This window comes from Numida meleagris, chromosome 2, assembly GCF_002078875.1.
Source record: "Numida meleagris isolate 19003 breed g44 Domestic line chromosome 2, NumMel1.0, whole genome shotgun sequence".
In the NCBI taxonomy this organism is placed as follows: domain Eukaryota; kingdom Metazoa; phylum Chordata; class Aves; order Galliformes; family Numididae; genus Numida; species Numida meleagris.
In genome coordinates, this window is record NC_034410.1 from 20,092,451 (window position 1) to 20,110,276 (window position 17,826).

The following is a 17,826-nucleotide window of genomic DNA, read 5'->3' on the forward strand; positions in this document are numbered from 1 at the left end:
TTAACAGGAATCCTGCTGGGCACAATTATTTGTCACTCAGTAATTAGTGCAGCATCTACACCATAAAACATGGTCCATAAAACTATCCAGTCAGAGCACAGAATTTCACATCTACTCAGTATTGGAGTGTGTGCACTGCGTATGACAGTGCAGTCCAGAGCTCAGAACCATCCTTTCCACAAGCCCGACGCCTCTGAACAAAATGCTCCGTAGGGCCACCTTCTCTTCAATGCACCCACCTTCTCTTGCCACTGTCGATGGAGAAATGCAATTTATATGTATAGATAATAGGTTGCTGTGTTCTTTACAAGCCTTTGTTATGGCTGTGTTTCACTTTGCTATATCTATGCACTAAGACAATGGGAGTTTTTTCAGTCACTCATCTTTTATTTACTTCTCAGAGTGCCAGGAACACCTCTGATACTGCAGATATAATAAATAACATGGTAATAACAGCTTACTTCCATTGAACAAGAAAGCAGACCCATCACATAGTGGGGTGCTTTGTCTTTGACAGCAATCAGGAAGTTTACAGGTGTCCACTGGCCATGGGAGGGCTCTCATATTTTTCCCTAAGCTCCAGGAGGAATACAGGGAACAAACACCACATAACTCACATCAGACAAATGCTCTCTCTTTCTAGATGACACTCACAGGTTATGAAAAAATGAAGTTTTTCATAGTTCTTTAGCAAAGCCTTTCCGCTGGGGTTCATCTGGGACCATGGATTGACTCTTCCCAACATTTCCATCGCCAGAACTCCCTGCAGCCACCTTCTCAACTTTCCCAGCCCCTAGAATTCATCTTTGTCAGTCTCACCTTTTCCTCCAACCCCTACTGATTTCCTCCTTGTGCCTCTCAGTTGTCTCAGGAGAAATAGAGGGGAGGTGATGCTGATAATCCCAGCAGGGTTCATCAGCTGTACTCCAGTCACTCCCATGACTTGCCTTGAAGGTCATGGCACTGTTCTGAAGCATTCCTCAGGGACTGAAAAGTAAGAACGTGAGCTGTAAGATTTTACCAATGTACTTTTATCTGGTATTTTTGCTGAGCACATAATGTTTGTGTGCCATCATACAATACAGTATTTAAAAAAAAAAAATGATAGCAGCTCCACAGATGTTAAAGTGAATAAGGTATGAAAGCCTTTTACTAAGTTTACATTTTTCTTATATGAATTTGTAAATACATATGCATATAGGCCTACCAGTGTCATTCACAGATATATTTCTATGTACATAAATGTATTTATGCATCTTGATAAACATACATATTAACATTACATATATAAGAATTGAAAAAGGCCAGTATTCTGCTTTTCATGGAGGGAAAATATAAGCAAGTCATACTTTATCTGTACAAATTCCATGTTGGTACTATAGGATTTCCATGTTCAGTAACTAGTGCATATCCACATGTGTGTGTATGCGTACACGGACAAGCCTGACATTTAAACAGTTCCAACTTTCTGTGGTTAACATTTCATCAGTACTTACATAGGTTACAATCATCCCTTCATTTGAATGGGATGATGTGTATAAACATTCCTGAGCGCGCTGTGTGGCAGTCAGAGGTACTGAGGTCCACTGCACTATGAATGTAGGCAGCCATGTCGGGGGCCTGTCTATTGCCCTAGGGCTAAAACCTCTTGTTTTCTTCTTAGTTTTCCTCAATGTTGATAAAACGACAGCAGTGTAAGATACATGTAATGAGTACCTGCCTTGGACAGGGTTTCTCCAGAAGAGCTGTATTCCTTTTGCTCTGGAAAATTAACATTGAAATAGGTGGTTTTTAGTTGGCAGAAAGTTTTCCGTTGAAAGCAGAAATAGCCTCCATCTCAGTTTTCATGGCACACAGGTCCCCTCACCTGTTTGGTGGCTGTACCACTTCTGTCAAGGAGTGAGTTTATTATAATTTCCCAGTTTCCATCCCCCATCTTTTTCTTTTGCAGTGTCATTTTACAGTGCCCTTGAGACACCATACAGGCATTCTTACTTATGGAGATTATTCCATACTCCCATGTTTCTTCCCTCTTAAGGGAGAAGAAAATAATTAAGATTTCTCATTAGTCTCTACCCTGTCTTCGCAACATGTGGGCACACACTCTTTGCCATCAATAGATTTTCTCTGTTGGATACAGAGGCTGATAATAATACTTTTTATCCCCCTTTACTGAAAGAATACTTCAAGCTGGAGGAAGTTCATGGGGCGGCCAGGGGTGTAGGAGTGCTCAGTGAGGGGCTGCAAATGCTCCTCAGGAAGCAGCACAGGATTTGGGGCAAGATTAAGATGAATAAACCCCAAGTAGAGCAGGCAGATGGTGTGTTGGAGTGTCCTGCTGCAAGCAGAGCTGAGAGGAAGGGTCTGGGAAAGCCACAACTTTGTTGCTCCCAGGACTCTCCTTCCACAGGCAGCTGTGTGCTTCTCCTTTCACAGAGCCGGCCCTGCCCAGGGCAGACTCCAAAGGGTTCTGAATCCCCAGCACAAAAGCAGTCTAGCAGTGCTTCAGCCCCCACCTCCTGACATTTGCACCTCTTGTGAAGACTCAATATTTTCCAGAATAATCATGAAATAGGTCCCTCCCAGCCAGTTGTATTTAGGAAGAATTATGACAGACTGTCTTATTTATCCATGAGACAAATTAAATAAAGTCATGCCAATCATTTCAGTGTTTCTCATTTTTCTCTGTTATCATGCATGCTGCTTAAGCTCTGTCTTTTCCAGATGAGTAATTCAGGCAGAATCACCTGCAGATGTTCCATCTCTCAGTCACGCTCTCCTTCTCAGAAATCTGTGGTGGCATCTGTTTCAGACAGAGCACTCAGAGAGAAGAATGGGAAGAGCTGGTTCTCAGACAGCAACTGAAACAGTAGCCATTCTCCTATCTATCTATCTATCTATCTATCTATCTATCTATCTATCTATCTATCTATCTATCTATCTATCTAATGTCATGTAATAGAAATCTCAGCAAATGTTCAGCTCTATTACTGGTACAGCACAGACCCCAGGTGTAATTAGCAGTCAGCGATGGGTTCTGTAGTTACACTTCAGTCATTGTGATCTACCGTACATCAAGTATATCATCAGCTTACTGCGAAAAGTATTGCAGTTCAAATGAACAGACTGCTCAGCCGTATCTACATTCTCTGGGCAAATACAGGAATAAAATGGAAAAGAGAGAAATGTACGGAGTTCTGTGCATTTCTAGTAGGCGTGCGGAGAAATACTGGGGATGATATGCAAAACCTGACCTGGAAAAGTCCCGGCACAGATGTATAAATATTTGCCAGTATAGTAATTGACTTCTTGGCTGCACCTACTTTACAAAAGATGTTCAATCTCAGTGCACTCAGAAAAGAAAAGTAGTGAACCGCAAAAAAAAAAAAAAAAAAGAGTATTTAATTATAACAGCTAACAGTCTCTTAATTTACTTAGTCTTCAGGTGAAACCCCTTCATTTTCTCTTGCCATTTGTATTTTAAATGCATAGGGAAAGAGCTGCTCTCTCTTTTTCACTAAGGTGGGGACTAAATTCTCTCCTGAAGTTTAGCATAGAGAATACTGCCATTTCTTCTTCCCTTCGCTGTAGGGAATGCTTACATAGTTCATCAATCCTTCACTCATCCTCTTCCAGCAGATTTCTGACTTTGCCTGCCTACACCTTTACTCTGCTTCGTGCCTTTTTTCTCTTTCCCATTGTTTCCTCCCTCTGCACTATGCACTGAGAATGGGTACAGTCAGAGTCTCAGCAGCCATGTAGGAACAGCAGGACTGTGACTGCTTCTATTTCCACAGATTGCAGGGAGCAGTAAATGGGTGATGGGTTGGGCTTCTGATTGATTACTTCTAAAATAACGGGAGATGGCAGGACAAGGAAAGGACACAGGTTCACCAAGGTGCTTCCTAGGACAATAAGCTCCAGGACAGCCACAATTGTGAGAATTGCAATAACAGCAAGTAAACCACTAAGATCACTTATAAGCAAAAATACATGTGAAAACCAAGTAGGTTCCATACACTAATACTGTAAAATTTATTCCACAAACATCACATAAGACAACTTGGTAGCAAACTGTATGTGAGTTTGACATTTATAACAAGAGCATGAATGTAGTGACAGAAGGAAAGAAAACAACCTTACAACGTGCATCACATTAATTGCACTGGGAGGGGCACTGCTTAGCAGCAGCTAATTTAAAGCCAGGCCCTGGGGAGCTCAGGAACTAGGTGCATTTGCTGGCACAGCTGTGGCTGTCTCAGAGATTGCTAGGCCTTGATGGGATGCGTGGCAATCAGCTACAGCAGAGCAGTCATCTGAGAAAAATGGTATCAATAATTGCCTCCATATTTTGTTTTTAATAGGTCGTTAAAAATGAGATATTCCAAAAATTAATTTTAGTAAGGACTGATGCTAATGATAGTATGATATGGTGAAATGAATAGCTGAAATATTTTTAAAATCAAGCTCAGATAAACCCTGGAAGGGTGTATGTTTTGGAGGTTCCAGCACTGTAGCATAATTCTCCACCTTTGAGAATTACTGATAACCGTCAATTATTTTTAAGCTGCTGCTGCATGATTGCATTCGAAATAAAACCTGAACTGTAGCTTTAAAAAACATAAGTCTACATTACTTAAGTAGAAAAAAATAATCGGATGTAGGGTGGCTGTTTGAGTCAGCAGGTGTACTGGCACAAAGCAGAGATAAGCGGTGAAGTCTGCTCTGTCAAAAGGAACATTCCTTGGCTTTGACCGAAGAAGGGAAGAAGCTGGAGCAGGAATGTGGGAGTTATGGGGGGGAAGCTGTAATTGAGACTGGGTTTGGCTTCTTGAATAAGAGTATGGCAGTAAGCATGGCTAGTAAAGGGTGATGTTTAGAAAGATAACCTGGGATACATGAATGAAATAAAACTAATGTGAGGAAAGAAAAAGAAGGAAAAAAAGGAAGCACCGCGTTTCAAATTCTGTGTGAGGGAACAGTAAGCAGGTTTTAAATATGGTAAAGGAAGGGAGAAATTTATAATTTCCAAATGCAAAATTGATGCGCTTGAAAATACACAATTAAAATAAGAAAAAAAAAAACAGAGAAGAAAAATGAATGGCAATGTAGCTGAATCCATGAGGAAAAAGCAAAGTGTCCTGGGTGAGAGAAGGCTGGAAGCAGAGCTGACAGGCAGATGGTAGGAAGGGTGGCCAAGGAAAGGAGGTGACTGACACAATTATTGGAGAACTGTCATGAAAATCAGAGTGGTTTTTTTAATCTTTCTCAAAATTATGGCTTTTGTGAGCAATGCTTGCCAGGTTTTTTATTGATTTATAAAATGGTTTCATTACTTTTCCAAGGACTAAGATATGTACAAAACATCTTAATGACAGCTCAGGGCCATTAGGCAAGACTCTTGCACTTTATTTTTGCTGAACTGCAGGGTGGGAGCAGAAGGAACTGCCATTGGGAAGGACAGGGCAGCTCGGTGGCTCCAGGACAGAGCTGCACCTGGCTGGGTGTGAGCACCCCCTCACCATCCCATGGAGCTGCACCTCCGGCCTTACCTGGAGAGATGGCTGGGAGCAACACGTGGTGCAGTGTGAGGAGCTAGATCTAAGCTCCTTCGGGATACTTCATCAGGATGTTTGCGTAGAGAGTCAGGCCCTTACAATTGATCAAAAGCCACTGGGAGTTTTAGGGAAGATGTTGAGTTGTAGTAAGGCATTATACAAAAATGCTACTTTAGAAAGGTCCTATTTTATTTGTTTGCTTTTGGCATCCCTTACTGTAGCACAAAGACAGTTCAGCTCGTTTACATCTGACATCATTTCTGTTGTGTTGTAACTGCTTTTGGCAGTTCAATCCTATAAGTAGTGTCCAGCAGTGTTTAAATCAAGCTTTCCCCAGAGAAAGTTTTAAGTTCTTAGAGCTCATATCAGAAGGATGGCGTCATCCCTTCAGCTAAACAGAGCTATAAATAACACAAAGGGGAAAAGGATTTTAGAGATGAGCAATACTTCTTCATCATGGCCCCTGTTATAACAATTCTTATTGTCGGTGTTGTCACCTTTTCTTATCATATCAGGAGTTTTATTTTGTTGGTGGACTTACTAAATTCTTAGTTCTCAGTGACAGGGGTTCATATGGGACTCTCCAATTCTTGTTGTTAGTTTCAAATTTATCTTTATGAAAGGCAGAAAAAAAAGCCTTAGAGATTAATAAAAAAGAAAATCCAGTCAAACAATGTGCTAAATAATTCCAATCAATGGTGAGTGGACGTGAGGTGTCTTGGCTTTTTGGGGTGTTTAGGACTAGTGATACTGAACATCAGAAATTAATGCAAATCTGTTCATGCATCTATGCATTTGATGCATTATGCATGGTGCTAAATTTTCAGGTTTGCAAGAACTAGTCTTGAGATCAGGATGTATTTGCCCTCTCAGCATTAAGCAAGACCAAATAATTGTACGTTGGTATGAGAGCTGGGGTGAGAGATGGCAGATGTTGAAAGAGGTTGTAGAATATCTGTAGACAGATAACGATACCTTCATTTTCTTGTTAGTGTTTTAATTTTGAATTATCTTCATAGTTTGTCTTTCAATTAAATGAAGTCCTTTCAGCCTAGCACTAGTGGATTCTGGCTTGTTTGTTGTTAGTAAGCTGTCCACAAGACAATATGCTCTCTATGGCCTATTCCCTGGATAAACATCTTAGGTAAGTATAAAATAGTTTGGTCATATCTCCATATGCTGATTTTAACATATCCTCACATTTACAGAGGCACTTCAGCTGCTACACATTTGAATATGTTCTAATGCGTTCTGCTCTAATTCAATAGCAGCAAACGAACGTATTGGTGCATGGCTTGCCTAGACAAGCACCAAGACTGGCATTTCTGTACTGGACTGGAAGACTAATATCTGAATGCCTTTTTCATCATATGCTTCCACCAAATGTTTTTCCAGTAGACGTATGAATTGCTTCAGAAAAATGAAAGGTTACTGCACAGTATTATCAAACTTGCATTTTCCCCTCTGTAAAACCATGACCGACAGTATATGAAGCTTTTTTTGAAAACCTGCACTCTAGACCTCTAGACTCCTTACATTCTTGAGGATCAGTCCAGACACTTTTTACTTCCAAGATAATTTATTATTATTTCATTAGTTGTTTCAGTCTGTTTGTCTATGTGCAAGATAATCTACAGGAGATGCTATTCTCTTCCGGTGAGGGACAGATGTTTCGACATAGTCCACCTGCCAAGAGGGCTGTGGAGAATTCACTGCTCCTGGAAGTGGACTTCAGCTTTTGTAGCACTGTACAGGGCCAGAAATGCTGCTGTTCCTGCAAAAAGAAGGAAAATGGTGAAAGGAAAATTTGCCATTTCAAAGGGGATTCTGTGATCTTCGAGCAGTGGCAATTATTACTCTCATCTCTTGTCCCAGTTCTGCTCTTCCCTTCCACTGCTCTTGACCCTGAGCCTACTTGGCACCTTCACGCCTCACCCTGAACTCTTTCTGCTGAGAAAGGGAAATAATCTAAGAAGAAAGACAACAGTGCTCAGCTCATCTTCTGAGCAGACCATGCGAGGAGGAGAGGCACAGGCTCACAGATGCTGGTGTCCCCTGCAGTTACCACAAAATCCACAGACCCCCCACAGCCTTTCCTTCACCTTTCCTTTCTGTCTCTTAAAGCCCACTGACTCCTTGGTCATCCCTTCATCTCTGCTTCAGGTCTACTGCTGCCTCCCAGCCCTTTTGCAGCTGCTGCAACCCAGTCTCCTAAAACTCTCACTCCAATTCCTAGACACTCTCTATTCTGCAACTGCAGGCAATGGTTATAGGTCTTTTTTTCTGATCTTAGCCTAGTTTTATTCTGGTAGTTCCCAGAAGACAAGTATTCATTTATTTAATATATAATTTGGGCAACAAAATCTCTTTTGGTTTTAATGCTTATTGAAAGTTTGAGCTGGTCCACATCCTGTTGACTATTGAGGAATGTACTGCGAAGTCAGGTATGGGGATGTATTTCACACTGACTTCCCTATGTAAACAAACATTTATGTCTTGCTTAGGCAAACATTTCTTCACCTTACTAGCGCATACAGGTACTCGTTGACTTTCATATAAATAGCACAGCATGTGTATGTCAATATTGAAATGGTCTGAGATCTTCAGGGTAAAAGGTACTTATGCCAAAGATAGCATTATGTTTTTATATCCACACTCAGCATGGGCGCAACTAAAACAACAGTTGAACTCAAATACTCCCATATTTGTGGTAAGGATAAGAAGCTATTCTTGTCCAGGCCATAAAACTTTGTTTTTCTCTCTGAAAAATCCAGGTATCTCCTAGAGGTTCGTGTGAAAATTATGAGTACCGCATAATCAGTAGCTGGCTCCACTTATCAAGAGCATTGCAAAATAATCTTCAGGGCTTTGTATTCAGACATTCGCTCTTCTTTTTTTTTTTTTTCCTAAGATTTAGTTTTGTGTGATCTTGCATATGCAAAGCAAGTTGCATGCTGGTAAACAACAACTCTGCTAGAAATGATAAAAGTACTTCAAAGCCATTCTCAAATGCACAGACTGGTGCTACCAACAAGAAAGGCTGGATAGCCTTTCTGACAAATATTTGCGCCTTTTGGATCACTGAACTTACTTGATATATGGAAAATATTTAACTGTTACTACGTTATAGATTTGTCATTAGCTGTCTGAGCATTGCTTTCGGAAGTTACATTTGTATGTGTGAAAATAATGCCACCTGAATAAATGTGCTAGAAGGTGTGAGAGAGAACAGAAAATAACTAAACACTTTGGCTTTTGTATAAGCATATTCAACATGCCATTCCAAAGCATCTCTGAAACTACTCATCATAGAATACTGAAAATGTTAACTCTAAGCCTAACCTCAAAGTGAAGCATATACTCCAAGGTACTCTTTGAGTATCTCTGTCTTCTAATGCCTGGCACTGAGAGCCTCAGTAATAGCTAATCATGTGAATACATTAGTACGCAGGACTTGAATGGTCAACTACTTGGAAATGTGTTTGTTTGCGCAATGTGAAAATGTATAATGTGTAGCATCAGCTTGGACTGGTGGAATACACAACACTGTAGAAAGGAGAAATTTTCTTTCCCAGCATGGGATAGAAATAGGTCCAGCCCACTGCGCTGCCAGTGCTAGGGCTCAAATATCCGTTCTGAATAGAAACAACCAGAATTAAGCTCTCAGTGAAACCTGGCTCTGGGCATTTTATTGTACTTTAATGTTATTTACATCTGTCCTGCATTATTTACTCAAGCTGAAGTCAGTTGGCTCCTTTTTTCATTTGAAAACATCTAGTCAACAGGTACCACCAAAAAAAAAAACACGTGGTGTAAAGACATGACTGGAGCATAACTGATATTTGCTTAAGTATGAAGAGGAGTTGAACTGAGCTCTAAGACATGAGCTATCCCATTAGTCACAGTGAGTATTTGTTCAGATATCAATGGCATTACCAGTATGTCAGTATCAGACACTTCAGTGCTCATTGAAACAAAGGTGAAAGGATACTCCCCAGAGTTGGAAGACTAGCTCAGTTTCATGACATGAATGGGTGCATTTATGAGAGTGCTACCATATAATTATATATATATATATATGTGAGTAAATTTTACTTATTTGGGAAAGGGACAGGCCCTGTGTGCAAGCATAATCGGTAAGTATATTTGGGTTTCAATAAAAAGAGCTAACATAGGCAGTATGTGGTATTGAATATGCAGCTTGTGTTTTAAAATCTGCATAGCCTAATTAGGATCAGGTACCTGCATCTCATCTCAGTAGATCAAATTACTTATGAGAATACTAAGAAAAACTCTAGTTTTCTTTTCATCCTCTGATACATTATCATTAAATGGGATATTGTAATATCAATATCTAGGTATTAACTTACACATCATTTAAAAATAAGAGATTTCTGAATAAACAGTTCCTGAAAAGCTTTTGTCCTTTCTTCATATCTAATTGGCTTCTGTGAAGTGGTAGCATACAGTGACATTTCTTAGCCATGTAATGCAGACAGGCAAGCTGTATTCCCAGGCTAAATAAAACTCCAAAGCTATGAGACCAGTGATCTAGTGAAGCTGATGTTATAGAATCACTGAACCATTAAGGTTGAAAAGGACCACTAAGATCATCTAGTCCAACCATCAATCTACCAGCACTATGCCCACTAGCCATGTCCCTCAGTGCCACATCTACTCTTTTCTTGAAAACTTCCAGGGGCGGTGACCCCACCATCTCCCTGGGCAGCCTGTTCCGATGCATTACCACTCCTTCTGAGTAGAAATTTTTCATAATATCCAACCTGAACCTCCTCTGGTCCAACTTTTGTAACTTAAAGGTAGCTTACTCAAGTCAGGAAGGAAATCATAACACAGTAAGGCAAAAGCAGTCTATAATTCCAATGAGTTCTCCAATTCCAATGAGTGGAAGTTCTCAACTTACAGCCACAAGAGAGGGGAAAGTGCCCTGGTGAGGGGCTTCAAGTTGTCTTTCTTCTTTCCAGGAAGAAGGCAAGGACTGAAAAACAAAGTTAACCTTTCATATACTTGTAACCTTTACTATGCAATAGGAAACTTCCTTTTCTTGAAATGTAAATTCACTGCATAATGGGCCAAGCGAATAAATGCAGCCAAAACTGAATCTTGAAATAGACTGTTTATTTCCTAGTGAAAAAGTGAAAATTTCTATTTTAGTAAAAGATGATCAAGCCATATGTAAAGGGCTTTTTGTTTTCATAGATGTAAATTCTGGACAAAACTCAGTGCAATATCCTATCTCTTGGTGCAATATCCCATCTCTTTTCCAGCCCCAACCATTACGAAGATATGTATTCAATGCCAACATTTGATGGCAAAATTGTTAGCAAAATATGAATGAACTCTACTAATAAATATCCAGGTATCTTGTTGCTTTATAGAATACTTTATAGAAGTACTTTCCACCCTCCTTCAGCTTGCTCTTGCAAAAACTTGAATCTTGCTAAGTTCTGCTCTACAGAAAGTGAAGCATTTTTTATGTAATATTTAAAAGCTGTTTTCATTACTACAACTAACTAGACATACTAATCAGAACTAGAAAAGCACTCCTATACTGTTTATTTTGTTTCAATGCACAGCTGTAGTAATTTATTAAAATGGCTAACAGAGAGAAAAAGGATGGTAGTTTTTTGGTGGGATAACACTTTCTTTCAGGTGATTTTGAGTTTACTTAAAATTTAAACCTGCATGCGCTCATTTGCTCTTTTCTTTGAATGGAATTGCCTTCCTGTACCTACTTTTCTCATAGGACCAAGTTTTACAAATAAATCTTTCAAATTATCAGAAAGAAAAAAAGGATCACAATGTCTACACAATATTTCTCAAATCTGAGAAGATCTATTTGAACAACTTAACAATAAAATCGAGGTAAAATGCATTATGATCAATTGGATTTTCTCTAAAACAAAATGGAATATATCAGAGCACTGCAAAGTCAGCTTTATCACGTCTGAGACACAAGTTCCACAAAATTCAGAAAAGGAGCAGCCTTCAGCTAGTGGCGTAGCTACTATGGTTAAATACTGAAGTAGTAAATAACTGTATTGCTTTCTACAAATAAATATATAGCATATTTTTATGGTAGATTTTATCTAAAATTAGAATTATGTTACAATTAAAACCTGAAGCCTCAACATGCTTATGCAAGGGATTACGCTTTTGGGTACGCAGACTTCAGCTGTACAGGCAAACTGAAGCATTGGCAGCACTGGGACCAGATCATGGGAAAGCCGCGAGCCGGAGGGTCGAAGCTTTGCTTTGCACAGCTGTGTAAAGCCCTTCCATAATAGCTGTCCCTGACAGGGGTGAGGAAACATGAGGAGCTCTGCCCTGGCTCCCCAAGGAAACATAACACTCAGCAGAGCCAGGGAGGAAGAACTGAGTGCTGCAGCACTGTATTCTGTCTCCTGGAGAAGTGCACCAAAGGATGCTCTGAGGGATGGTGCAATGCAACCCGGTGAGGAAGGCTCCAGAGGGACAGCCGTGATCCTCAGTGCCACATCCCCAGGGCTCTGCGAGGCTGTGGCCCAACGGGAGCAGAACCGTGACCTCGGCCTTTGGCATCTGCTCTGCAGCCACTCGCCCTTCCTTTCTCACCCTCTTAGCAATAGTTTTTTGTTTGTTTGTTCGTTTGTTTTTAATCGGCTTTGAGAGCAGAAACAGTAGATACATTCATTTTCGGTGGGTCCTCGACTGCTGTTGCATTTGTTTAATTTAAAAAGCAATTTCCATCTGCAACAGGCGGGCAGGCCGCGGGTCCCGCGAGCCTCCGTGAGCCATCACGGCCGCCTCGTCCCCTGCCGGGCTGCGGCGGGGGGCAGTGCCGCCGAGGAGGCCATTTTGCAGCTGCTGAGGGAACGTGCGGCGCCGCGCGGCCAGGCAGGAGCCGCCCCCCCGAGCAGGTAAGCGCGCAGCACCTAGCGGGAGGGCGGGCTGCCCCGCGGGGGGTGCCGGGCCGTAGAGCCGCGGGGCTCGGCGTGGAGGGGCAGCCGGCAACGGGGCGGGGAGCGCGGCCCTCAGCGGGCGGTGCGGGGCGCGGCCGGCAGGGGGCGCTGTGGCGCCGGGCCGCGCGGCGGGGCGCGGGGCTGCGCGAAGGGTTAAGGAGCGGGCGGCGGAGCCCGGCTGGCCGGGCAGGGGTGGGGGGCGGAAAAAAGGAGGGGGAAAAAATAAGATGAAATAATCGCGCCCGGCGCGGAACGGGGCCCTCCCACCTCTCCTCTCTCCTGCCCGGCCCGGGGGGACAGCGCGGGCCGCGGAGCCGCGGCGGGGCGACAATGCGGCGGGCGGAGAAAGCAGGAGGGGCAGCGCGCGGCAACATGGAGGGAGGCGCGGAGCGGGCCGGCCCCTGATGCGGCTCTTTCTCCTCCTCCTCCTCCTCCTCCGGGCAGCGGCTCCGGCGGCGCTTCCCTCCCTGGCGGCGGCTGGCGGCGGCGGGTGGAAATGAGCAGGTCGGCGGCGCTTCTCCTCTGCCTGCTGGGCTGCAACGTGTGGAAGGCGGTGACCAAAACCTTAGGGGCGCCCGAGGCGGCTCAAGGTCGGTGCGGGGAGGGGGGCGGCGGGACCGGCCCGCTTTGTGCCGCGGCCCCGGGGGGCTGCGTCGTGCGGGCGGCCAACTCGGGGGGCCGGGATGGGGGGCGACGGTGGGAGAGCCCTCTGGGCCCCTCCGGCCGTGAGACGGCGGCTGCCCCTGCCCGCAGCCCCGGCCCCGCCGGGATGGCAGCCCCGCGGCGGGGGCGGCGCGACCCCCGGGCCGGGAGCTTTGTTAGCGGCGGGGCAGGGGCTGCCGCCGGCCGCTTTGTGCCGCCCCCTCCCCCGGTGCTGCCGGAGCTGTTGCGCTGCGTCCGTCTCCCCAGGCAGCCATCCCGCCGTGCCTGCCGCGGCGGTGAGGGCAGCGGCGGCGGCAGGCCTGGGGCTGCGGGCTCGCCCCCCGGGCTGGCGGGACGTCTCCGAGCCTCGGCCGGGCCTTTTGTTCGGCGCGGTGGGCTGCCCGCGGGCCTGGGCGGCGGGCACGGCGAGCCTTGGCGCTCGCAGCCCCTCTGGCCTCGCTGGGGCGGGAGCAGAACCCTGGCGGCAGCCCCCGAACCCCCAGACGCGGCTCCTCCGGCCCTGAGAAACTTGCGGCCCTCCTGGGCCCGGCCAGAACCTGGCGCACTGCTCTGCCCTGATCCGCTCAGGTACTTTAGACAAGGTGTGCCCTCACGGCGAGGTGCACCTGCCCTGTGCCGCACAGCCCGTGTTGGGATGGGCAGATGCTGCTCTGTGCCCACGTTGCCTTGCCTCAGCTCTTGTGGTAGGAGGTCTCGATCAGAGGCCTGGCGCCAGCACCATGCCCACCAGGACCACAGCTGTGTCAGAAAGCAGAAAACGCGTCTGTCTAACAGTACCCAGCAGTGCTGAGGGAAACATCTCCAGGATGGTCAGCATGAGCCTCATAGCTCATGTTGTCTGATAGCTATGGCTGTCATCTGGGATGGAAGCTTAGCCTTTGTGGTGATGGGTTAGCAGCTTTCTTCCCACTGTTTTGAGAGGGAAGGACACCGCATGAAGAGTGTGCTCATGTCCTATGTCCTCTAAGCTTGCCTGTCCTGTGTGTCATTAAGAACCAGAGAGCAACATTTGCAACAAGCAAAGGAGTATGTTTAGAGTAACCTTCTTTGACTCTTGCGCAGCTCTATTTGCAGTATGAGAGGTAAGATACAGATGGACCTGTGTTCTTTATGTAGAATACTCAGAGGGTATTGATATCTTCTAGCAAAACCTACCACCCTTGGCAGTCTGATGTCCTATTCAACCATTTTTTAAGGACATCAGCATTTACAGAATAAGAAGTGCTGAACTATGATTCAAGGGCCATTAGGCTCAGGACAGTGTTTTAGTGATAGGTATGCCAGGGAGAAACAGAACTGTGCGCATCCCTTGATGCTAGCTCTTTAGATACCAAGGTCTACAATAATTTCTGTATCATGTGAGAAGTCTTTTGTATTCGTGGTCAGGATGGTAAAGTATAAGCAAAATTAGTGCCTTTCAGCTGCCCTGCTGATCCTGTCTTCTACTGTCAAGCTCAATTCATTGTATCTGGAATAGCTTGTCTTTATAGCTGCTACATCCCCACCAGAACTGATGGCTGATTATTTAAGTAATAGCAGCTATATCAGTGAGTTGAGAGCATTTATACCTAGATGGAATGGTCTAATTTTATCTTCAGTGTAAGAACATCTGGATTTTTCATAGGTAGGATTATTTTCCAAATTCTGATTATGAGCTTTGGATGTGCACATTGATAATGGCTACATTGAACTGATGTGGTACTGAAGTGCATTCTGTTCAGCTGTGATCATTAGTTACCAGCTCTTTATTGTGGGTTTTTTGTGTTTGTTTTTTTTTGTTTTTTTTACAAAAGTGTGATGCGGAATTGTAGTTTGAATAGTTATAAGGTGCGAACATCTGGGGGATGGGGTTGTATCACCAGTCACATTCCTTGTTTGCATGCTGAGCACAGTAAGTGCTAAATGCTTATACAGCTTAAACCAACTGTTTTTCTGCCCTGCCCTTTTAGCACTGTGGTGATAATTGCAACTACAGGTGAAGGGCACCATTGCCAAAGTTTAGGGATGTATGCAGAGGGTGTTCTTTCCTGCCACTTGTGTCTGGGAAGAGACTAGAATATTGAGGGATCAGAGTAAAGGTGGAGGTGAGAAAACCAGAGGAAGCCATCGTGGAGTAATTACTTCAACTGGAACATTTAATATTGGGCAGATTACAAGACATTGGGGTACAGCCCTCCTTGTGATGAAATAGGTTAGATGAGACCCAGTTGAGACAGGCATGGAACATCTTAATAGGCCACGTAATGCATAGGACTTGGAGCTGTTTGAGCGTGGGGCCTGTGGCTGCTGTTCTGATTAAGGATGGAAGGTGAGCTGCCACTCTTTGCATCTGGCATTTCTCTTTATCTTGCTGCTCTCAGCTGTATGTTTGGGCAATTCCAGCCTGAAATTCAGCTCGGGCAGGCCTATTACATAATTTGTGAATATGGAAAGTACTGGTAATTAAGCTGTGCACCTAGTACCTATTTAGAAAATTGAATGACTTTGGCAGGCTGTTACCTTATTTAGTTCATTATGCAGATACATTGTGACTTCTGAAGGTCACAGAGGTAACCTGTAAGTTTCTGCAAGTGAAAGAACTTTTTTTTTTTCTTAATGTATACAGTAAAGTACATGCAGCTAAGTTGTTCATTATTGTCATTGCTGAAATTTAGCGCCTGGACAGTGAAGTTGTTAGAATTCCAGGAAGATACATTTAAGGAGTGATAAGATCTCTCTCTAACTTCTCTCAGATGCCTATGCCCTGATTGATGTTTCAAGTGAGGTCTAAATTGTGTTTGTTTGTCTTAGTTGTTCTGTCATGTGTTCCAAAGCTGAAAGTGGTTTGAATGCATGTTAAAATGGCTATATAGAAATGTTTATTTAAATGAAAACAACAACAACAAAAAGGAACCTGTGAACAAACAAAAAAGTACAAAGAACCCCACACTGCCCTTTAAGCTGCATTATGATGAATTGGTCACTTGCCTGAGTTCAGACAAACTGCTCAGTGTGTTCTCTTCATATGAACAGATACTTTCCAACTTTGGGAGCCTTGGCAAGGCAGGAATTCAAGAGTTGTATGAGGAGGTAATGTTAACCCAGGCAGAATTTAAGCAAAACCAGTGTAATTGGGAAGGGGTTAAGTTTCTTTGTGTTTTTCAACTTCACGTTACAGTAGGTGATGATGTATCATTCATAGATTCTAGGAAGGATCTATTAAAAAAAAAAAAATGCTGGAACGCTATCTTGTAGTGCTGAAGTCCTGTATGGTTTTTGACTGATGCAGTAGGTATTGGTTTCAGTTTGTCTTTGTTGGTCTTTATGTTTAATTAGTTATTCTAACCTAAGAAGTTTTGAAATAAAGCATTTGAGCAATAGATAGTATCCAGTTCTCAAACTGGATGCTACCAGTAGATGCACAGGCCTAGGCTGTCCCACGTTTGTAACCATGGGATAAGGTAGAGCAGATGCTTTTTTCCTAGTGTGGTGATGAATAGACATGCAGCTGTCACTGCTTAGAATCTGTGCTACCTTCTCCCTCTGTGTACTTGGACAATGGGGAAATTGATGCTTGAGTGCTACTGTTTGGTTTTGCCTGCCTGCAGTCAGCCATTACATGACTTGACAATGTTAAAGCTGATTTCACAATGCTTCAGCTGGACATTTTATGAAGGCTGCTTTTCTGGACAGCTCAGTAACAGCTGCGAGGAGACCCTCACGTTCTTGGCTTCTTTCTAAGACAGTTATGCTGAGCTTCCAGTTTTGGCCACGGTGATAAAGTTTAGGTGATGCAGAAATAAAGTCATCTTCTTTTTCATCTTGCACTGCTGCTCTATCTCTTCTCAATCAGCTGTAAATTACTAATGTCCTTCACATGCAAGCGTCTTATTTCCTTGAGACCACAAATGGACTCATCAGAGTGGGAAGTAAATTGCTCTAAAGCAGTTCAGAAGATGTTGCTTTATTTTAGTGGAGGAACAAAATGTTTGCTTAGTGCTAGGTAGTATTGTAGAATCTTGATGAAGGGGATGTACTGGTTGGATTTATCAGTTATCAGATCAGGACAAATAGTAGATTTTTTCATTTTTACCTTAAACTACTAGTGCCTGTAAATGGCATATCTAGAGCTGGGACAAATGATCAATCACCTCTGTGAGTGAGTGGTGTAAAACTGCAGCCTTTCTGGGGAATGTTCATACTTACCTTTTTGGTCTGCAATACCTTGCAGTAAGTGGTTCAGCTCACCTTGTGTATGGCTCAGAGCACCGTGGATGTGCTTGTCAGGGGATGACAAACTCGCACGCTGCTTCCCTGTGGTCACTTGTCTGCTTGTGCCTGGATGTGAGCTAATTGCCAGGTGTTACCTAACGCACAGCCTAAAGCAACCTGCTCTCTCCCTCCCTCCCTCTCTCCCTCGTTTTTGGTTCTCTTTTTTTGAACCTCGTACTGACTCCTCTTACCACATGTGACCAGAACCTGGTCCATGACATTTTTAGGGACTGCTGCGGTGCCAACTTCTGGCAAGTGAACGGTCTCAAATAGCAGTGCCCACTTTACAGGACCAGTGAAAAGCAACTGGACCATATGCCCGGTAATTTAACAGAAGCCTGAATTATCTGTATGCATGTGTGGGGATGGAAGGATAACTGAACTTTTAGGTT

At 43.8% G+C, this 17,826-nt stretch overlaps 1 protein-coding gene and 1 long non-coding RNA gene across 2 annotated transcripts in view; one reads left to right on the forward strand and one right to left on the reverse strand.

Annotated features, from left to right (window-relative positions):
• Nucleotides 7,131-12,916, reverse strand: LOC110393847. Its single transcript, XR_002435226.1, has 3 exons — nucleotides 12,788-12,916; nucleotides 10,483-10,557; nucleotides 7,131-7,332 (listed from the first exon to the last, which is right to left on the reverse strand). It is a non-coding gene; the product is annotated as an uncharacterized LOC110393847 (long non-coding RNA).
• Nucleotides 12,695-17,826, forward strand: part of FAM171A1 (family with sequence similarity 171 member A1) — an 87,138-nt gene continuing 82,006 nt past the window's right edge. Inside the window, exon 1 of the mRNA XM_021387212.1 lies at nucleotides 12,695-13,110. Within this exon, the coding sequence (XP_021242887.1) occupies nucleotides 13,017-13,110 (94 nt within the window). The 5' untranslated portion in view covers nucleotides 12,695-13,016. The remainder of the gene's footprint in view (nucleotides 13,111-17,826) is intronic.